At 52.5% G+C, this 22660-nt stretch overlaps 2 protein-coding genes across 2 annotated transcripts; one reads left to right on the top strand and one right to left on the bottom strand.

The window, feature by feature from the left end:
• The first annotated feature begins 11 nt into the window (after positions 1-11).
• On the top strand, positions 12-7570 carry SRRD (SRR1 domain containing). Its single transcript, XM_024566732.3, has 7 exons — positions 12-182; positions 1770-1810; positions 4265-4524; positions 4617-4715; positions 6403-6557; positions 6985-7030; positions 7190-7570. The coding sequence occupies exons 1-7, from the start codon at positions 22-24 to the stop codon at positions 7409-7411; spliced, it is 984 nt and encodes a 327-aa protein (XP_024422500.3). The 5' UTR covers positions 12-21; the 3' UTR covers positions 7412-7570.
• Positions 6714-22660, bottom strand: TFIP11 (tuftelin interacting protein 11). Its single transcript, XM_024566887.3, has 13 exons — positions 22550-22660; positions 20464-20681; positions 18379-18532; positions 17893-18049; positions 16257-16384; positions 14588-14740; positions 12735-13262; positions 12525-12631; positions 11630-11798; positions 10902-11145; positions 10298-10440; positions 9467-9632; positions 6714-8063 (listed from the first exon to the last, which is right to left on the bottom strand). The coding sequence occupies exons 2-13, from the start codon at positions 20670-20672 to the stop codon at positions 7708-7710; spliced, it is 2514 nt and encodes an 837-aa protein (XP_024422655.1). The 5' UTR covers positions 20673-20681; positions 22550-22660; the 3' UTR covers positions 6714-7707.

Genomic DNA, 22660 nt, shown 5'->3' with positions numbered 1-22660 from the left:
CTCCCGTGACGTCAGAGGCCAATGGCGGCGCCGACGCTGGAACCCTGGCAAGCTGTGGCTCCGCGGAGAAGACGCTCTGCGGCTCGCCGCCCGCGGCCACAGGAAGTGGTGGCGGTCCAGAACCCGGAGGCGGAGCCCGAGGTGGACAGCGGAGTCGTGCTTCGTCGTCTCCAAGAGGCCGAGTGAGTGCCGGGTCTGCCCTGAGCCCGAATCTTCACGCCTGTGGGAATCTCTCCGAGCCTCAGTCTCAGGATCTGTAAAGTGAGAGTACGCGCAAACCCTTCAGCGGTTGTTGTGAGGGTTTCATGGAGGTTAAGAGTTCATTGCCGACTCGATTGTAGTAAGCGGTCAATAAAGGTTCTCATTCCTCTTATTGCAATTACGGCTGCGTCACCTTTGGGCAAGTTATGTCATCTCTGTGCCTCAGTTTGCTCATCTGTGAGGTGGGCATGCAAAGAGTACTTGTAGGTTTGTTTTGAGTATTCAGTGAATCCGTAAATGTAAACCCTTTCGAACAGTGCCTCCACACTGCGCGTCATAAACACGGTACCAGTGTTTGCTATTAATGTCACGCCAATGTTATTGGTTATTGCTAACGCCGGAGAAACAACACAAACACGTGATTATCATTATTCATTGAACTGCTCAGTGCCTGGTACTGGCTTGAGTATTCTCCATACCTCGTCAATTTGAACATCTCCGCCTCGCTAGGATCCTGTTGGCGTGGAGTTTGAGAGAGTCGTAGGCAGTGTGCGGAACCAAATTTCAAACCCATGTCTTTGCCACTCCAAAACCTGTGCTTCAGAGTGCTCCATTATTCTGGTTTATCCCAGTCCCCATCCCTCCATGCCTTGCTTTGTATCTTAGATAGCACTTAGAATAGTGCTTAATACGGAGGAAACAATAAATGTTACCTACTTTTGTTATTTTGTATTACTGCCTTTTTTGTTTGTGGTCCTTTAGGGGCTCAATAAGTAAGAGCTTTCATGAGCACCTTCTCAGATAGCAGCAACTGGAAGAAAGTTTATATGCTCCGCCCCCCGAGAATTAGGGTCAAAAGATGGTGGTGACTCCGAGGTTACCGCTGAACAGAAAGTGGGCTGACCAGCTATTGAGCCGGAGAAAAAAGCAGCAGTGACTGTTTCTAGGATCTGAAGATGCCAAGGAGAATGGGGTGCCTAGGGGTTTGGAGAACTCTTAAGGCCCTTTGCGTTTATCTCGATGTTGTTACTCCTCCTCACCTTCTTCAGTATCCCCCAGGAGATCCCGATTTCTACCTGCACCCCCAAGTACAGTGCATTCCCCACCGCCCTGAGAGGAGCCCAGCCCCTTACATGTTCTCCTGTGCACACACTCACTCACCAGTGGTCAGAGCACTCCCTGTACATCCCAGCTCTCCTTGACCCTCTGTGAGGAGCATGAGGGCAGATGTTTTCAATTCTGCCTGTTCTCCAAGCCCCTGAACGGCGGCTTATAGCTTGTCAGTTCAAATGCTCTGTTGTGGACCAAGGACACAGAACAGACCCAGACCTGCCCCCAGAAATTGGGGGCCTCCTCCAGGAAGCCCTCTCTGCTGCCCGATCTGAGCCCCAGCCGTATGTGTTCTGGCTCTGCACACGTTCACCTTATCCTCCTGCCACTCAAGGGTGGGCTCTGCATGAGGACACTCCATCATGCTCCCCACATCCAGACTGCCATCAGGAGGGGGGTCACTGTTAGGATGGCCCTGAGAAGGACGGGAGATTATCATGCCTTTTCTTTTCCAACAGGGTGGACCTGCTTATTTCTGATTTCTGGAGTTCGGCACTAGGTGAGTACCACCTTACCAAGACTGAGGGTGGTAGGGGTGGGAGGAGGCCCTGAATATGGGCAAAGAAAGGAATCCCACCCTCGTTTGATGACATTTTGTTCACAGAGCAGTGTGCGTGCTGGGTTCTAACTCTGACTTGCCCTTACAGCTCTGTGTTTGTGCTTCCCAACTAACTCGGACCCTCAGCTTCTGTATCTGTGATACGGAGATGGCAGTACGCACTCTGTAATATAACTTTGAGTATTAAATGGGGCTGTTTAGAACAGTTCTTGCCGGCTACACAGGGGGCCATGGGAGTTAGCTGTCATTCTCATTTCTGTCGGAATTTATATTGGGTTGGCCAAAAGGTCTGTTAACGTTTTTTTCTGTAAAATAAAAGACACATTTTTCATTTTCACCAATAACTTTATTGATTTGGATATTTTGAGTATGTCGTCTATCTCCTGCTATTGGCTTCTAGTGGGGAGAGGCCAGGGGTGCTGCTAAACATCTTCCAATGCATGGGACAGCCCCACAGCAAAGAATCATTTGGCCAAAATGTCAACAGTATCAACAAACTTCACAAAGCACTTCTGACTCGTTAAGTCAGTCACAGCACCGTCTCCATACACTGCACACATCTTTTTTGTGTTTCAGTTGTGTTTTCCCTTTCTTGAAATAATAAAGCATAATATGCTGAAAATGTGTATTTTCTTCCGTTTTCAAGATTAAAATGGCTGCACAAAAATTCACCAGTTTTAAGCTTTTTAAAAATTGTGTATATTTTTTAAAATTTTTATTGCTTGATTTTAAATTTTTAAAGGGGGGGCAGTGAGAGAGAGAGAGAGAGAGACATCAGTTGGTTGCTCCACTTAGTGATGCGTTCTCTAGCTGCTTCTTGTGTGTGTGTGACCAGGGACTGAGCCTGCAACCTCGTGTGTCAGGACAGTGTTCTAACCAACTGAGCCACCTGACTAGGTGAACTTTTTTTTAGATGCATGCAAATATGACAGCTGTCACACTACAATCTAACAAAATCACTTCAAGTGAAGTTAAAGACGGCTAAGCACTACCAGAGCCATCGTGTGGACGAAACCATGGGCTCTTTGGCTGACTCAATATTACCCTGCTCTTTCCCCTTGAGATCACAGTGTATACTCTTTCCCGGGCAGTCATAATCTCTTCCTAAACCTCACGTGTGGGAGCATAAATACTAACACATGGAGTGGACTTACGGTAGTTATAATTTTTACTGAGGGACATTTAGTTTGTTCCCTTTATTGGTTTTCTAGTTATCGTAAGTTTGCACTGAGCACATTTATGCACAAAGCTTTTACCAAGTTTAGGATGATCTTCTTGGGCTATACTCCCAGAAATGAAATTGTTCGATGAAAAAGGCAGTGACCAACTTGATATCCATTGTTTAGTTGTTCTCCAAAAAGCTTTTACCAATTCTTTTACCAGCAAGGACTAAAAGAGCCAGTTTTTCACGCAGCCTTTCCTGCTAGGGTCTTGTTTAAAGGGATCTTTGCTGCTAAGTGAGAATTGGTATTTTCTTGTGGGAGTGTACAGCTTTTTGCGTTTTGTTTTGTTTTGCATACAGATTCGTGCAACTAAATTCAATAATAGTATAATAAAAGGAGAAGCAAGAGAAACCAGCACTATATGGAAGATTTAATGAGAATATTTTTATTAGACTCTAGAAGCCCCAACCTACCATTTAAAAAATTTTTTACTGAATTTTTTTGTATTACCATTTAAGCCCTTATGCCCCTCCCCCGTGGTCACCACACTGTTGTCCATGTCCATGAGTCCTTTTTCCTTTTTGCTTCATCCTTCCACCCCCTTAGCAGTCTTCCTGCTCTCTTCTATGACTCTATTTTGCTTTTTAATTCAGTTTGTTCCACATAATTCAGTTAGACTCCACATAGGAGTGAAATCATATGCTAGAACTTTTTACACATCAAATATTCCTACTCCTACCCTGGCTGGTGTGGCTCAGTGGATTGAGTGCCAGCCTGCAAACCAAAGGGTCACTGGTTTGATTCCCAGTCAGGGCACATGCCTGGGCTGTGGGCCACGTCCCCAGTTGGGGGCACATGAGAGGCAACCACACATTGATGTGTGGTGGTTTTTTATCAGGGCATTTACCAGGGACCTGCTCTTAAACTGGAATGAGTTTACATTAGAGGTTTAGATGGAAACTAAATGTGTAAATGAAAGCTATTTCTTCTTGAGACCCTCTCTGAGGCTGTAGGCCGTGGGGGTCCAGAGACCTGGAGGCCAGTGTTTGGTGGACATGGCTGCATGTCGCAGGCGTGTTTGGGAGTGGGGCCGGTAGCCGTTCTCGCTAAGGAGTTGAAGCTCTTACTGCCCACGCCTTTTCTCCCTGGATCTGGGATTTCTCTTGTGGTTGACTTGCTTCGCAGGGTCAGGGCATGCCCTCTGACTGTATCTGGGGGCCTGTTCTTTCAGAAACCATCAACAAATGTCTTGTGAAACATCGGGAACAATTGAATGCCCCTGTGGGGACTCTTTCGGAAGCCATTGGAAACCTGCACCTCGACTCATCACCAGATGAGTCAGATGTGGCCCCTGGCTGCACCCCAGGAGAGACCCCAGTCACGGGGACCTGCAGTTGGAAGTGTGTGTGTTACGGCATTGGGAACTTTGCCACCTGCGTCATAGCTAGAAACCAGCTGACGTTTTTGCTTCTCTTCCTGGAAAAGTGCCAGGTACGTTTTTGGACTCATCGCCCTTCCCTGGGCCTTGCACACAGTGCGCACATGGGCATTGGGTTGAAGTAACTCCTTCTTCCCACCTGCAGATTCCCAGAAGTTGCTGCTGGGTGTATGACCCTCTGTTTAGCCAGCTCGAAATTGCGGTTCTCAACACCCTGGGGGTGATTGTCCTCAGGGAGAACGAGGTGAGTGGTCTAGGAAAGGAGCGTGGGGAGGGCTGTGCCGCTGCTGGTCCCAGCCTCTGGCCCGTGGGAGCCAGTTCCCTGTAAGCCATCCTTACAGGGATGCCATCCTTCCCACTGCCTGCCGCTCTCTCTCAGCGCCTGTCATGCACGGCCAGCCTGGTCCCATCTCGGACTGTTGTGCCCATCAGAAAAAGCAAACTACACAGATGGCGTGAGCCGGGACACATTCAGGTTACAGAACTTTTTGATGAGGAGCCTGTGTCCCCAAACTATGCTGAATTGGTGTTTACTGTTAGTTCACACATCAAAAGGGCGCACAGTCTCAGTGTGTCAGATGGCGGCTTTCTGGTTGGAGTTCATTCCGTTCCATGGGAGGCCATAAAAGGGGACAGAACATCCCCTCCCTTTGGAGCTGGAGCTCAGTCACACCCTCAGCACCTGGCTCTGAGCTGTGGGTGAAGCCTGTGTCCACCCCTGCATCCCCTAAAATAGTTGGAATTCAACATTTCTTCAGACCTGGAAAAAAAAAAAAATTCACAAGCAGAGGACTGACACCAGTATGAGCCGATGCCTTTGAATTTTGTTTTGTTTTGTCTTGGTGATTATGGTCATTTTGAGTCCTCTCTGTTCTGAGAAACTGCCATCTCATTGCTGCTTATGAAACATGAAAATTAGGCCCAGCTGAGATGAGGGAATTGCTTGCTGATGTTGGCAAGCTGCTAAAACACTGCCGTTTAATTCTGATCTTTTCTGAGTGCCTGCTCTGTGCCAGGCAAGGAGCTTCGGGGAGCCCGAGATGAATGGGAGCCAGCCTGTAAACAAGCAAACAATGAATCAGACAGTGCAGCAGAGCCACACACTAGGAACTGAGACTGGCGGGAAGGGGGCCCGATTTGTTTGGAGGGATGGAGGAAGGTTTCTGGGTCGGAGCTGGGATCTGAAGACTGACCAGGAGTTTGCTGGAGGGCCAGGTCCAGGGGTGCAGGCAGCCCGTGCAGAGCTGGCTGCTCAGAGCCATGGCCATTTGTTAATGGAAGGGAAGCTGCGAGGCCAGTGGAGAGAGGAGCTGCCGGGCCAGACAGCAAACAGAGGACCTTGTGTCCTTGCCGAGGAGCGTGGCTGTGCAGCAGCAGTTCTCAAGACGGGGCATTTGAAAAGGGCTCGGTTGTGACGGGTCTGAAGAAGGTGACACTGGAAGCAGAGGCTCACCAGACTGGGGACACAGGGACAGTGACCATGGCCGCCCCTCCTGCCCGTGCGGTCACAGACCCAAGAGGCCCTTCCACTGACCCAGAGCTCTGTGTGTGCGTGGGACACGCAGCTGCTGAGTGCACACGAATTCTGCCTCAACATCACGGTCTCCTGACTTCTTGCCCCGTGTCGCTTTACAAATTTCATGCACATCACTCGTGTTTCTGCTCCACAGTAGAGTGTGGGGTTTCCCATTTCATGCTTCAGTTGCCTTTCCTCTCGGCTTGTTTTCCCCGAGCTGTGCTGGTGGTTGACATGGAGCATCAGGGAAGTCTGCGGGGTGCGGTGGGGGCCACGTGTGCTGCACAGTGACCACTGCGGCTTCTGTAACGCCCGGCAGTTTGCGGAATTACACTTCCTCTCGTGTGTGTGGTGAGAAGCCCCCCCCCCCCCCATCATAAGAAGTGTTCCCACTCCTGTGCGTGCTCGCCCTCAGGAAGGAAAGCGGCGCGTCTGCGGGGCACCCACCATCTTCTACATGCTGCACTGTGGGACGGCGCTGTACAACAACCTTCTGTGGAGCAACTGGTCGGTGGACGCCCTGTCCAAGATGGTCATCATCGGGAACAGTTTCAGAGGACTGGAGGAGAGGTAGGCCTGAGAACACGGAGACCCTGTCCGCCCCGGAGCTGAGTCTGCGAACTGTTCCCACGGCTGCTCCTGGGAAGTGCTCTTGCACGGAGGCTGGGCCGAGGGCTGGAAAGGTCGGCCCTGGGTCAGGCTCTGAAGCAAAGGGGTTTTTGCCCGTCATTCCTCCCTCCCCTTATGATGGGCAGGAATTTTCTAAATGGGGAAAACCATCAGATTTCTACCTGTGCCCCTCCTGTTTTATACCCTGTCACTTCTCCTTTGATAAAAGGGCTGCAGTGACGGGACAGCCCCGTTTCCTGCTGAACACCTACTCTACGCCCCCAGTTTGTACAACTCTTACAGTATTTCAGTCGCCTTGCCTTCGTCTTAAGTTGGATAAAACCACTCTCATGCCTCCTACCTGTGCTTTAAAATCTTTTATTTCCAGACTGTTGACGAGAATCCTGCAGGAGAACTACGCCTACGTTGCGAAGGTATCCACCCGAACAAGGGGCCAGGTGGAAAAGGGGGTGGAGCCCTCCCATTTCTCTGTGGGTGGGAGCCGTGCAGGCAGACACCCGTGAGGGGCGAGCTGCAGGCAGAGTGGGCATACTGTGAGGATCCAGTTTACACACTTTGTCTTTTGTGCTCAGATCCTAAAGGGACTGGAGGAGCACGCGTTCCCCCAGACTCCGCGTTACACGGACACGTTTAACGACACCTCTGTCCACTGGTTCCCTGTCCGAAAGCTCACCCAGCTCTCCGCGGACACCTGGGCGTTTCGGGAAGAACCGGACTATCAGGGCTGTGAGGACCTCGAAATGATCAGGAACGCTGCACAAGGCCCTTCAGCCACGGACTCGAACTGGCTGTAACACACTCGGGGTCAGCTGAGGCAGAAGCGGAGGCTGCCGTGGCGGGGCTGCAGAGGACTGTCTTTGCAGTGGGCCACTTTGGGAGGGAACAGAAAAGCCCTCGCCTCGGCTGTTGTGTGCTGAGGATGGTACGCTGCGGAAGAACTTGGTAAAATGGCATTATCGTGTGTCATCCTTCCTTGGTGGCCTGGCCTGACGGGGGCATTGGTGAAGAGAAGTTACTCTTTTCCAAGGTGGTTTAAAATACTGTTTATTCGTAAACGGGTCCCTCTCGGGTGTGGGTGCCCCGCCACAGCCTACTTGGCCATGTCGATCAGGCTCTGCAGCGAGGTGGGCACCCACGTCTTCTCGCCCTGCACGAACACCACCCCGCGGTCGATGTAGATGACGATGCGGCCGAAGGTGTAGAGCTGCTTCCCTTCGTGTCGCTTCCCAATGACGGGCATGAAGACGATGTTGTGCTCCTCGGCCTTGGTCTCAATGAGGTCCTTAAAGTTCATGGGCACAGAGCTGGCGGCCACGCCGATGCCCCTCTGGGCCATGTTCTCAGCCTCCCGTCGCTCCTGCATGGCCTCATACTGGAAGTCCTTCCTCCGCTCCGTGTGAGTGAGGTAGGCGATGTTCTCCCGTGCTCCAGGCTGCATGTAGGCGCCTGGGAGAGACGGAGGGCAGGGGGTGAGGGGTGGCCCAGCACGCACAGAATCTAGGGCGCAGTGGGGCGAACCTCTATAAAACCTGTCACTCTCCGAAGGGTAGCTAGCTGCGCCTCAATTCACAAAGCACTAAAACAGATGATCAAGCACCTAGATACCCGGCTGGAATCACACAAACACAGGTCTGCAGGTTTCTGGCTAATGATACCTAGTGGCCAGAGAGCTTCCATCCCCACATTGCTTGGTAGTGTTCACTCCACACTGCCAAAAAGGTAGCCTGCAGAACCTTGAAAACAGGGCCTGTACTAGGTGTGTGTTTAACTTACCATACAGGCCTCTGGGCCTGGAAGGATTTCAAGTGTATGTGGGGAGCTGAAACCTAGATGTTGAAGGACAGAGAATGCAGGACCAGTGCCCAGTACCAGCTGGGTACAGGTGGGGAGCAGTGCTAGGAGCTTGGGCCTGGGGAGGCTGCAGGAGTGTCTAGAGAGTTATGAAAACAGACAGCCTACTGATACCCCTTGAAGGGCCTGGATAAACAGCAAAAAAGTGTATTTACTTCATTCAGCATAATATTAAGTAACCTATGAATCCCAACCCTGTTTTCACGTAACAGACTTAGCAGAAAGAAGTTTAGGCTCACGAAACAAACTCCAATCACAGCTGCCACCGTAAGCTGTGTGACCCTGAACGTGCTCTCGGCCCTGGCCCATCTCATCTGAAACACGGTCGGAGTGGCCGCTTGGAGAGGTGCGCACACTGACACGGGAGCGGCTGCGGAGGCTCCCCGGACTCCTGATCTAGGCAGCCACTCACCTAGGCCTGAGTTGGGTGGGGAGGCGGTATTAAATGAAGTGTCTGCTGCCCACTTCTGACACGACAAAGACACCTGTTGCGTGCTATATGCAAACAGTAAGCTAGTCCCTTTAGGTTTTTAAATAAACCTAGAAGGTAGTTATTGTGATGGTTTTACAAGTAAAGAAAATGGTCTGAGAGATGTTAAGCAACCACTAAGAGTTACACCGTGCCCCAACTCCACCGTGAGCTGTTATACTCGAGTAGTACACCCACCACTGGCCGAGCAGACACACAAGTGAAGCCACACAGTAGTGTTTATGAAGGTGGGCACTGGACGCAGACCCACGCAGTGTGACTCCTGCTTAAATCTATCTACACTCAGGGAAGGATGTCCCCCCCCCCCCCCCCGCCAGTCCCAAGAGAGCTGGCAGTGGTGCTCGCCAGCTACGTCACTCGGCCTGGCGGCTGAGTTGGTATCTGTCGGAGCGGATGGTGAGTCACGCTGCAGTCAGCCCGCGGTACCTGAACACTGCTTCTGTGTCATTTACGTGTTCGGAAACGCGGAGCTCAGGGCCAGGACGGCCCAAACAGAACCCCCACTCACCAACGTTGGAGGACACCGCCCTGTTCATGATGTCGAGTGCCTCGTTGAATTTGTCCTTGATGGATGGGTGTGCCAGCACTTGGTCCGAGAACATGGACTTCCAGCCCAGGTACCACTTGGTGATCTCTTCATAATTTGGGCTGTTGCTGAGCCAGGAGCACAGCACCTGTCAAAAAGGAACAAAAGAAACTTGCATCCGCAGTGGCAACAAATGGGATCAAAACTTCTAAAGAGGCCCTGGCTGGTGTGGCTCAGTGGATTGAGTGGCAGCCTGCGAACCAAAGGGTTGCCAGTTCAATTCCTGGTCAGGGCAGATGCCTGGGTTGTGGGCCAGGTCCCCAGCTGGGGGCATGTGAGAGGCAACCAATCAACATATCTCTTAAATATCGATCTTTCTCTCCCTCTCTCTCCCCCTCCCTTCCCCTCTAATAAAAAAAAGGAAAAAAAAAACTTCTAAAGAGGACCTATGTTTTAGTCACGGTCCTTCATGCTGGTGATGTTTATGGGACTGAACAGCCAGGCACTTCGGAGGGTGGAATTTGGAGTCAGCTTGCTAGCTAAGAGCCTTGCACCTGAACTCAGCCTCAGGTCTGTCTGTACAACAGGGGTATCATATCCTGAAATCATGCAAATAAAGTGCTTAGAACATCTGGCACATGGCAAATGGTCAAGAAATGGCAGTGACTGTTGTCACTGCTTAACTATCCCTGTCCTACCTCGAGATTTTATTTTTGTTATGTGCTTACATAAGCACTGTCATCTGCCAGTTTCCCAGGAATGAAGGGAACCCTCCCTGCCCCCATCCCGCCCCAACAAAGCAAACAAGCGTACCTGAAGCCACTTGGGGAAGAAGTGCTTTTCCAGAAGCCCCACCAGGCTGGAGACAGAGATCATCCCCTCCCAGTCGATGACCCAGTAAAAAGCATCCATGTGCTGCTGGTGGGGGTTAATGACTAACTCTCCAAGACACATCCCTGGAAGAGAAACCCGGTCTCTAAGGCAAAGCCCCAGAAGCACAGAGAGCACAGTCTTCACCAGCCGGTGCTGGCCTCTGGTCTGCCAGTCAACTGTGAGCTCCTGACGTGGCCGTTCTTAAAGATCCCTCTCCTCTCTAACCCAGAAATAACTCACATTTAGTATCAAATGCCACGAAAATCTCAGAACACCACCGGCTATCACGTTACCAGCCCGAGCCAGACCAATCAGGAACCAGGAGGCAGGCACACTGAGTCTGACGTGGCCACCACAGCCTTTTAGTCACTGCCGTAAGGACCTTGGCTTCATGAACATTCAGCCTCGGTGCACAGAAACGACGCCTCTTCCAGTGAGAAATGCCGTGTGCTCAAAGGCCTCATTTCAGAAGCACGGTCACGCCACCAGAGAAACCGGGGCCCCAGACCTGCTGGACTTGGGTGCGTTTTCCCCACCTCCTTACCCAGCTTGGGCACTATGTTCTTGACCATGAACGCTTCCCAGGAGCCAGGGGTGAAGACGTCTTTCCAGGGCTGGAGGATGAGCTTGGCAGAGGAGTCGCTAGGATGCCACTTCTGCAGGGCGCTGGACAGCTTGCTACGGATGGGGGAGTACAGCGGCTCCAGGCGCGCCTGCATGAGGGGCAGCCACGGGTGGATCCACGAGTGGATGGGGACGGTGTCCGTCAGCGGGTTCCAGTTTTCCACCTGCAGGAGGGGCGGGAGAGGGCAGTTCACACAGCCTGTGGGGCAGTCACTGATGCCCTGCGTGGGTCACAGTGAGGAGGCCGTGTGCTCTCTTAGCTGAGGTCCAGTCCCCTGCATGTGTGTGGAGGACAGTCTCTCCTTCATGGAGGGACACGTTGGGTACAAAGAGGCAGCAAGGGCGCTTGGTAGGCATTCTGCACTACATTTCCTCAAAACAGAGACACTGACCCACAAATACACCCATTCAATTGTATTACATCTCAGAAATGGCACAGTTTTAAAGTTTAAGAAAGAAACCAAGAGAATTCCCTACTAGTGGGGGCTCTGGGGAGAAAGGTGCAGATTAAACGGCCAGAGTTAACGCAGGACAAGCACTGCGGCCACGTTCTGGTGACTGCAGGCATTTTAGCAGCACTGAGAAAGAGCAAAGCTAACCAAGTCCCCATGGCTACCAACGAGCTGCCTCCCAGGCTCTGGGCCCTACCTCCTTCTGCAGCTTGGGGAAGATGAGCTGGTCCAGGATGTTATCCAAGATCCACACGGGGATAATGTGCGCCCAGCTATCCAAGAAGTCCACCATCGGCTCACAGTTCCTTGGTTGCCACTGGGTGACAATATTTCGAACGAAAGGCATCCAGACTTCCCATATCAGCCTACGGGAGAAGGACAAGGCAGGCTGGCTAACTGCGCTGCCCGGGCTCACAGTGTGCAAAGGACACCAGCACCCACACCTCCCGAACAAGGAAGAGAAAGGCACAGCCTGGAGACCGGGTCAGAAAGCCATCGGTCCCGTCCCCACGCTGGCCAGACCTGCGCCTGCCTCTTCCTTGCTTTCCTGGCCACTCACCCAGCCCGGGGCCCTTATTCTAGGCAGCGCCTGCCTGCCCGGCACGGTTGCTGTGGGATCACACCGGCTCGTGTCCCCCGCACAGTGGCCCCTCGCAACGTGTCGTGTGCTCTTCCACCCTGAGCTGTCTGCATAGCTGACACTTCTCGACTTTGGGTTACAGATTTAACGCCCCCCTCAAAGACCTCCCCGCAAAAAGGTGTACGCCTTCGTTATCTCCACCGCTGTGCTCAGGTCGCACCGCAGGTTTACGTGGCCAGTCTTTACTACAGCCTGCCTTTTCCAGTCACTGCAGACAGAGGCTGTCCGCTGTACTGCCAGGGTGAGCCCAGCCCACGCGTGCTCCTCCACAGACTACTGACACGCGCAGGGCGAACTAATGAATGGGAACTGAAATTCCCAGCATGCCTGCACGTGGCGGAGGGCTAATAAAGGCTGGTTCCGCCCCCCCCCCCCCCGGCCCCAGGTAGCAATCCTCTGCAGCCCCCCAGGGGACGGCAGGGGGCACGCTCCACACCCCTGCTCTCAGTACCTGTGAAAGGCATCTGCCGAGAGGTCCTGCCCGCCATGGGACAGGAGCTGGTCATTCTCCAGGAGGCTCTTCCACTTGGAGATGATCTCGGTGCCGTAGGTGCAGTCCTGAGGAGGGATAGAGCGGCTGAGAGGGCGCGGTCACAGCCCCTCTCACCCCTGGACACGCTCTTGTGGCCCAGGCACACCCGGACCAGGGGCAGCGACTCACTTTGAGGGGATCCCACTCCTTGAAGTACTCCTTCATGAGCGGGTAGACGATGGCCACAGCGAGGTCCACGCGGTCAGACATGCGGTACTCCTCGTAGTACTTGTCCTGCAGGGTCTCGAAGATGCGGGCGCACTCGTCCAGGGTGAGGGGGTGGCTGCAGTTGGGCTGCATGCGCCGCTCGCACCCCTCCACCATCTCCAGGACCTTGCTGAGGTTGGAAATGACCCGCTCCTCGTGGTCCAGCACCTCCGACATCTTCTCCAGCTCGTGGGAGAGGTTGACCACCATGTCCCGCTCGTACTGCAGCTGCCGGTCGTTCTGGATGATCTCCTGCTCCGTGAGGTCGATGAGCAGCTGCAGGTTGTGCTCCAGCTCCGGCAGCGCGAAGCCCGGGGCCTTGGCCTCCTTGCCGGGCTGTGGCAGCTGCTGTGACTGCAGCGGCAGCCCGTCATCGGGGATGTTGTGCTTGTTGCTGATCTGGCTGTAGCTGTAATAGACCTTCTGCTCCCGGCCGGTCATGTCTATGACCTTGGAGAATGGCAGAGGGGACAGGGTGGCACTCAGCAGCGCTGCACTGTAAATGACACCCCTACGGCCGGAGCACACAGTGCGAGTGGCAGGGTGCGACACCACACTGCTCGGCCGGCAGCACTGGGGGAGGGCGGGGTCTGTGCTGCCCTGGTTAGAGGCAGCTCGGGGTCCCTCGGACAAAGCAGATGGAGAAGACTTTTTGGGAAAACTGATGAAATTTGAATACAGACTGTTGAGATGAAAATCTATTTTCGTGGAAAAGTAGAGGCTACTCTGATCAAAGCAACTAACAAAGCACATACAATGAAAGTAATATTTTGGTAAAAAAACATGTGTTTCAGCAAAGATCTGGAAGGATGTATGTACATCAAGATCTGAAAACTATAGGAAAGAAGGAAAATAATATTTTACTTTTGCCTCTGTATTGCCTAATTGTCTAAAATACACTACACACTGCTCTGTGATAATAAAAAAGCTTAAGAACAAACTAAAACATACAAAAACCCAGTTATTGGTCAAAGGCAACCTAGGAAATGAGCTAACTCCAGCAAGTCAAGAGAACTGAGGAGAATCGGAACACGGACTACTCTGAACAGGACTGCTCACCATCTCTGCAGAGTGCGAGCCAGGAACCGCCCGCACCAGCCGCGCCGGGGGAAAATACACTCGCAGGCCCGGGCTACATGGGGCTGGCCCTGGACGCCTGCACTTCTCACCGGGACCCAGACGACCTGGAGCACCGTGCCCTGACCCCGAGCGCCCCACTCCAGACTGAGTGCCGCTCCTACGCCGGACTACCACACACAGCTCTCAGCACTGTTCCTTGCTACTTGGGGGGGGTGAAGGAAAACCTAAGACTGGGCACATAACTGTGCGATAATGTAACCTGTTCTTTTTCTTTAAGACTTTATTTATTTTTAGAGGGAAGGAGAAAGAATGGGAGACAAATATCAATCAGTTGCCTCTCGTATGTGCTCTGACCCGGGACCAAACCCACAACACGGGCCTGGTCCCAGACTGGGAACTGAACCTGTGACCTTGCACTTTGCAGGACGACACCCGACCCACTGGGCCTCCCCGGTCAGGGCTGCCATCTGGTTTTAAAAAACCAGGCGTGCGGTGCTGGTGCCCGGACTGTGCGGCACGCCTGGTGGGAGAGTGACACACACCCTCTCCGGTGTCTAAGGGCCTCGAAGACCGTCCTGTTCCGTGACTGTCCCGTGACCGTTCTTCTCACGGTCTCTCCTTCGAAGATGGGCTGTGGGAGTACTTATTGCTGTCCAGCGCCCCATCCTAGACCAGGCATCCCAGGGTCCACGTACCTTGACCTGAGAAAGCTCCTTCTGTGGAGCGGAGAGCTTCTTGCTAATCCTGCCCTTGGCCTTCAACTCTTCCACTGTCCTGTAAGAGTATTTGGGCTTCTTCTTGCTTCCGCTGGGGTCTTTCCTCCACTGGCTCAGCTCCTTCTGAAACTCCTGAACCAGGGAGACACAGCCCGTCACACAAGCACGCCCACTTGTCGCAGTAGGCGGGGCCCCCGAGACCAGGACCAGACATCCAGTAGCTGCTCTCTTAGATGTCCGCAAGGTTGCGTGCTAAGGACCGTGCCCGTGTGACACTAAAACCACCGAATGGTACTCCTGGGCACCCCCCCCTTATGAATAATGCGGTTCAGAAGGCAGGTGTGTCAGACTGGAAAGAGAAACAAAAATAAAAACAAAGGCAATAGTTATCGAGCATCTACTGTATCAGGCACGCTGGCAGTTTTGAATTTACCTCACGTAAAACTTAGAAACACAGTAAAAAGGGGTTTTTTAAGTACATAAAACCCTGGTGCGAATTTAAAATGAGGGCAAATGAGCAGGTTCGAAGGCAAAGCCGTCTTTCACGAGCAGCGCTGCAGACCCGCTCTGGAGCACGATCCGAGGTGAAGGAGAGCACTGTCAGACCGAGGGCGGCGGAGCTCAGCCCACCGGGGTGGGTTTTGTGTTTGCCACTTTTTCTCACATTGGTCTAACATGTGAAATTTTTTTCTAAAAAACCCCCCAAAACTGGACTTCTACTCTGGGGAAACCATTAAATCAGGCAATACCGAGCCCACAGTCTACATGGCAATAACTGCCCAGAGCTGACGAGGATCCACCCCTTTAGACGGGATATGCCTGCACCTTTCCGCCTCAGGCCCCACCACGCCCTGCTGTCTCTCACCTGGCTCCCCTATCCTACTCTGCTGCATGCTGGGCACCTGCCAGCCTCTAAGTCTGAGAGCCCCTGACTCAGAAGTCAGCCCCCGTTACCAAATGCCTCCTTCCCCAGTAAATGGGGAGGGTGGGTGACAAGAATGGGAACGAAACGAGTCTTCACAGCATCGTGCTTCCCCCATAACTGTGAAGGGAGAAGAGTAACCCGTTGATCAGGAGAGCCCCTTCTGTCGCTGCAGCAAAGCCATGTGCGGCTGATAGTGGTGGCTCCCTGCTGCATGTGGGACGACAGCCTAGCACTCAATGGCCTCCCAGGCCGGGGGTGAGGGCCACCACCTCAGTGCGCCGATCCTGCCACAGCACCACCTCAGTGCCACACTCAGGGCTGCCGTGTCCTCTGGCCTCGGGCCCGCCTGGGGCCGATGCCCGCTCTTCTGCCAGGACGGAAAGTCTCCCTCCTGAGAGGCCTTCGCGGACCACTCACCGCATCTATTGGAAGCGTGTCACCCACCCCACCCGCTGCCCCGGCACACACATGCCCCCAGTCTCATTTCCTCCTTGGCACTTCATAGCACCCACTGCTCTTTCCACCCCCCTGTGGCTGACTGTGCACTGCCTGTCTGTCCCCAGGCCCTAGGCCGTGCACACCCACCCCCACCACAGTGACTGGCCCATAGTGGGCAATAACCACGTGAGGACTGGCGATGAATGAACGCATGAATAAATGAAGGAACAAACATACCAAAATGGCACAGACACCACCCACCCGCACCTCCTGGCTTCCAGTTACCTCTTCGGCTTCCTCTTCAGAGTCAACCACGGGGAAGTCCTGCAGGGACTGGGTGGTCCGCTCCGAGCCGTAGGCTCCCACGGCGCCTTTTCCCTTTCTCTGTTTGGCTTCGATTGGGTTAATGATGCCTGACAATTTCAGCAAAAGAAAACAGAGAGACTTCAGATCACGGCAATCTTGCATTTTAACAGGCCAGTCCGTGAACTCACACTTCCTGGACCCACAGTGCCACGTGGCCCGGGAAGGAGCACCCCTCTGCCCTGGAACACTGCTCATGTGCTGTGCGACCCGAACCTTCCGAGCGTTCACGCTGCCGCAGAGCAGTTTGCTGACGTGAGGCTACTTACGTCCTGCGCACAGGCTCCCGTTTCCCCTCGGGTTCATTTTGTGGCGGAGCATTTGTAACGGGGAACTGTGGCAGGCTAAATCCTGTGCTCGGTTGGGAGCCTTTAATATGGAGAGTGAAGTGACTCAGATAACATATTGATTCTGACTGAAGCGGGTAAAGCTGCATTTGAGACTCCACCTATTTTACATTCATACCAACTGTGCTCAACTCGTTTATGTGTTTAAGCCTTGGAAATAAATGTTCTTATAGAATAGTTCATAAACAAAATCACCCTTCAATAAAAATTTCCCCTCGCCCCAAACTTTCCCCCACCTCCCACTTCCAGTCAGTACTGCTGAAATCTCAATTCGAACACACCCCACTCCCACTCCTGGTCACCATTTCTATCTCCACTTCACATCGTGGGGTTTTCATCAGCTAGGGTTTCCCACACAGAACCTGGGCTCAACCTGCACCGTGATTCAGGGAGCGGCCTGCGAATCCCAGAGCACACACCTGCTCACACCCACCCAGGGCTGTGCCTGGGCAACAGCTCGCAGACAAGACAGATGTCTCCTGCGGGGCGGCTGCAGCTGCCGGGTGTGAGTGGCCCTGGCACTGAGGAGCTGAGAGCCTGGGAGAGGGGCTGTCTTCATGGGGCTGCGGGAGCAAGGCCAACAGGAAACAGTGTGTGTCAGTGAGGCCAGAGGTAACTGATGCAAGATTTGCTCGGCCAGGTGTTTATAGCTACATGTCTCCCGCTATTAAAAAAGCTACACACAATGTTTTATGGATATTCCTGAAGGACAAACGGTTATGTCTGCAAAGCTGAAACTCTTGTGAGCAGGGACTATGAACTCTCAAGCCTTCAGGGCCCAGGAAGATAAATGAAATGAGTCAAGCAGACTGGGGGGAGACAGCAGGCCGTGGTGGAGAGAAGGCCATGCACTCTGTCCCGCGGCAGCTGTGATTCAGCTGAACCAGGGACTGCCAGGCAAACCTAGAATGTTAGGTGAGACTGTCTGTTTTTAAGTACTGGCAACATGTTCAACTTTTTTAGAAACACTGGGCAAGCCAAAAAGTCTGTCTTCCACCTGTTTTAGACCCTAACCCCCTCCTCCTGCTGAAACAAGCATTTCAACTGAGTTTGATACAGCAAGGTGGCTCAGGAGCACAGCTCGTCTCGTGCTAGACCAGGCTGAGGAGTGTAAGTGCTTTCAGAGGAGAAAAGGCAGACCGCGCCCCACAGCACTCTCCTTCCCTCCGCCCAGCCTCCCTCACCCAAACCACAAGGGTGCCAGTGCCTACCCTGCGCATTCTTCCCGAGGCCCCTCCCAGGGACGTAGCCCATCTTCTGCAGAAGCTTCTGTCCAATTCCTTTTGTGTGTCTTTCCCAGCTGCCAAAATCCATGAACGACTTGGTTCCTCCTGCGAAACCTTTCTGGCTGGGTTTAAAATTGCCACCCTGAAAAGAAACGTCAAAGCTTAGTTGATGAAAAAGAAGAGAAACCTAAAAAAGCAAGCTTGGCCAATGGGAAAGCTGGCCTGGCAGCCACGGAGCGCTACACGACACGTCATACCGACCGAATGTACATCCATGGCGTGCGTGAGGACAGAAAAGAGGCAGCACCACACACGCCACACCTCGAAGCACCTGCCACCACAAGGAAAATCCCACAACCAGACTCCTGCTGCGCTCCCCCACCCCACCCTCCCACTCGCTGGGAGATGCTTAGGTGGCAGTGACCTTCCAGGGCTATTACTAAGCTCACAGTCCTTCAATAAAGATGCTACCGTTTTTAACTTCTTTGGTCCGAAATCCTTAGGAAATTCATCCTGCTTAACAGGCTTCTCTTCATCATCAGAGTCTTCTAGCTCCGCCTCCTCTGCCGCCCCTTTCTTGAGCCCGGCACTGATGAAGTTGACCGGCGCGGAGTAGTCGCGGGCCCTGCGGGCAAACACAAGCCCATGGGGTAGTCCAAAAAGAACTCCTCCGCAGCCACGCATGCCTTGTAGAACCTCTGCTGGCCACCGAATTCCTTACAGTGGAGCTCATGCGATCCATTCAAAAAGCAACACGGTTACTTCTGCCAAAAGGGCCCCAGGTCTGGCTTTTTGTTACTTAACCTTTTTATCTGATGGGCTCAAGTCAGCTCTCTGGCTAAGGAGCTATCAATATTAGTGTAGAGGTGATTAAATATTCAATGAATGATGTGATAATCCAACTTCCCTTTTACATTTTTTAAAGTGCAAGCCTGGTGTACTACACTTACTTTAAAAAGCATTTGTTTTGGACACTATTTCGAATGTAAAATCAAAGAGAAATTATGATAGCTAAAAATCATAAATAAATAAAAACACATTAAAAGAGATTATATGAATGGAAAATATATTAACAATTATATCAAACTACAAAAAGGTACATGTCCATTACATTTATTTGTAAGTGAAAACTAAACTAAAATACCTGAGAAATTAACTCTTGAGATGGAATGTATCAATTTTAACTGAGTGCCTCAAGAACAGCACTTAAAATGGGTCATTATCCCCAGTTCCCTTTCATATAAACTGAGGCCAGTACCTCTGTATTGTGTGGTTAAAGGAACAGAGAAAAGGTTCTAAAGAAAAACCCTGGGAATGCTGAAAATAAAGTGATGCTTTATTAAATGACTAACCTAGAAATTAAACAGCCCCATGAGCAACAAAACTGAGAGATTCCTTCCTAAAAGATGCACCATAACTCAGTGGCTAACAGCCTGAACTCCAGGGTCAGACAGGCCCAGATTCTCACAGCCTAGCCGCGTGGCCTTCGGCTGCAGCTCCTTAACCTGTGAAACGGGACGGTGATTGTGGTACCCCTCTCATTAAGGTACAGGACCAGGCACGTGAGAACCTGGACAAGTAAGCAGCCAACAGATGCCGGCTGCTATTATCTTCTGATTATGCAGTTCTTGACCTCCAATCTACTTATCAGCCACTTTTAGATTTCCTTGCCAGATGAGGTGAGGCTGAACTGTTTTCTTCTCTCGGGCACAAGTTCAGTGGACTGGAGCCTGCAGGCCACAGATGGGGACAAGGAGACAAACCCAAACCTGCTGTACCCACACTCTGGTTGAGTAAAGTGTGGCCCACGCACACAACTTCGCACCGAGGAGACTCTCAGCCTCAATCCTCACCTGTCACCATCCTAGGCAGGGCCTCAGCCCCCTCACAGAGCTTCCTACCCACAGGGGCTCCATGTCGACTTTGTCCATCAGCAAAAAGGTCTTCTCCAAACGTAACCCCGCCCCCTGCCACACCCTCTCTAACAGAGCAGGGGCCTCTCCTCAAGCTCCGGGCCTCTTCTCAAGCTCCACTCCGCTCCCTCTCTCGACTGCAGCCTGTAAACTCGTTCCCATCCTTGTGGGAAACCCGCCGCCTCCCGTCAAGGGCCTGGGCCTCTCCTACCACCCTCGTTACATTCTGTTTTCATATCAGCTCCAGGGTTGCTTCTCTAAAGAAATCTCCCCTGCCCTCTCAGAACAGGTCAAAACCCTAAAATGTGCTCTCCCCCAGGCCCCAAATCCTAGTTACACACTTCCATGTGAGCTGTTGATTAATGCCTGTCCCCTCCACCAGGGTCCGGGCTCTTGGCAAGGACTGGGTCTACCGCACAAGGCCCTACATCACTGCTCAGCAAGCACCAACCGGTGACCAATCAGCAAAAGGGCAGCCCTCCAGCCTAAAGACAAAGCTGAGCCTCCCTGGCTGACACCTCAACTAAGGGACTCAGTAAGGCCAGGAGAGAAGTATATTTAGTGGGGTACCCCCCAAGCCCCTCTCCATCTACCCCAACCCCTTCCAGGCTGCAAAGGGAAGCAGCCCCATGCTAGCCCGTACCGTTTGCCCCCAAAGCTGGGCCGCTCTTCATCGGAGTCGCGCTCCGCCCACACTCCGTAGGTGGCCTCTTCCTTGGTCTGCCAATGCCGCTGCCGGTTGGGGTTGAACTCATTCTGCAGATCCCAGTCAGTGATCTCAAAGTTCTCCCTCTCATCCTCGTCGTCATCCATGTGGCCTTCCCCGTCCCGGTACAAGTGGGACAGTGACATGGCCAGTCACTAAAGGAACAGACAAAAAAGGCACAGTCTGTGGTTAAGTTCTGAGAGCATTAAGAGAAGACTTCCTTGTGAGTTCCTATTCCTTACTACCTTCAGAACTTCCTGCGAGCTCAGAGTCTGTTAAAATCATTGTTACAATTCCAAACACAGGCATTACCAACACATTTTAAAAAACAATCAGTAATAACACAGGTGGAACAGAAGACCAGTCCCAACAGTCTACGTGACTCGTAAGCATGTATTCCCATGTCCTAGTTACTGTGATAAGCATCTCTCACACACACCACAGAACAACATTTCAGTTACTCCACAGACGATTGCCTCGGAAACTGTAGACATCATCCCGGACTGCACATCTTTGTTATTGTTTCTGTTGTTGAGAAAGTTATATCTGGATCCTTCACAGTCCCAGGAAGTGATTTCCTCAGAATGTGTTTTCTGAAACACATTATTTGGTGAGACCCTAAGACTCAGTTTTCCTCCCAAAACACGAACCAACCTCTTCTTAAAAGCTGGAAGGTAGTTGTGATTAAGAACACTACCTTGCCCTGGGTGGTGCGGCTCAGTGGATTGAGCACCAGCCTGTGAACCAAAGGGTCGCAGGTTTGATTCCCAGTCAGGGCACATGCCTGGGTTGCGGGCCAGGTCCCCAGTGCGGGGGTGCGTGAGAGGCAACCACACACTGATGTTTCTCTCCTTCTCTTTCTCCCTCCCTCCCCCCTCTCCAAAAATAAATAAATAAAATCTTTAAAAAAAAAAAAAGAACACTACCTTAACAGTCAAACAGCTCAACTGGAATAGAAAATTCAGCTCTCATTAACTGGGTGAGCAGACTCAGCAGTCTCTTAAATGCATTAACTACCACACCAGCCTCAGAGAATGTTTGTAAGGCAGAATCAATGAGACGGTACTTAAAAAACACTTAACTCAGAATAAGTGCTCAAGGAACGACCGTTGTTACTGCAGTCCCGCGATGACCTTCATCATCATTACTATTAGATTAGGGGGGCAACCTAGCAAAGTGACTGTGAAATCAGGTGCTAAAATCACAGCCTGAGTTCAAATCCCCACGCTGCCAGGCACTCGGTGTGCGAGTATTAAATGCACACGAAGTTCCCAGCGTGGTGCGCTGCACAGCAGTACATTCACGACCTGACAGCGATCGTGACTTTCGTTTGCCACTTGCCGCAAGCAGCCTTCAGAGACAAGGAGTTCATGACTTCCACAGGCAGCGTCTACCTGCTCAGCTGTCAGACAGCTTCCCCTGCTTATTCTACTCACTGGCGCTCCGGCTGGGTGCGTCTGGATCCAACCCACCCAGAAGTGCGAAGGAGAAAAATGCGCTGCGGCGTCCCGGAAACATGGGAGACAATAATGGCACCGCCTCCCTGGGCACTGGACAGGATAACGACCACCGAGTTGTCGCGAGGTAAAGAGCCCTCGGCTAGTGCTAAGTACTTGCTGGACGCTTCGGACCGACAATCTAACGTAACATCAAGACACTTCTACGACATTGGTTCTATCGGCGTCTCCACGCTCCAGGTGGGCAAAATGAGGCTCGGGAAAGTTAGTAACAACTCGCCCTAAGTTCCACAGCTGGCCAAGACTTGAAGCCAGGTGGGCTTGATGCTAAGGCTCCGGCGTCTCTTTACCCTACAGTCCAGGCTTCGCGATGTAGGTTCCGTTCCCAAATCGACCCAGGCCCCGACTCCCCGGTAACCCCGAGTGGGCCCGCCCCCCTCCCGGCCTCGGCAGACCTGTCTGCGAAGCCCACGCCGGCGAGGCCGAGCCCTGCCTCCCCGGGCGCTCGCACCTACTCCCTCCTGGGACGGAGTTGCCCGTCCCTTGCACTCCCCAGCCCAGCTCACCTGGTCCTGGCTCGACCTCCCCAACAGTGTCCCACTCGGCGAAAGAAGCGCACCGTTCTGGATGTCGGAACCCGGATGTGCCCGGTCCGTCGCGCCGGAAATAACGTTTGA

Source organism: Desmodus rotundus, chromosome 7 (assembly GCF_022682495.2).
Source record: "Desmodus rotundus isolate HL8 chromosome 7, HLdesRot8A.1, whole genome shotgun sequence".
Lineage (NCBI taxonomy): Eukaryota > Metazoa > Chordata > Mammalia > Chiroptera > Phyllostomidae > Desmodus > Desmodus rotundus.
Note: the sequence above shows the minus strand (reverse complement) of the source record. Positions and strands in the feature narration are given on the sequence as shown.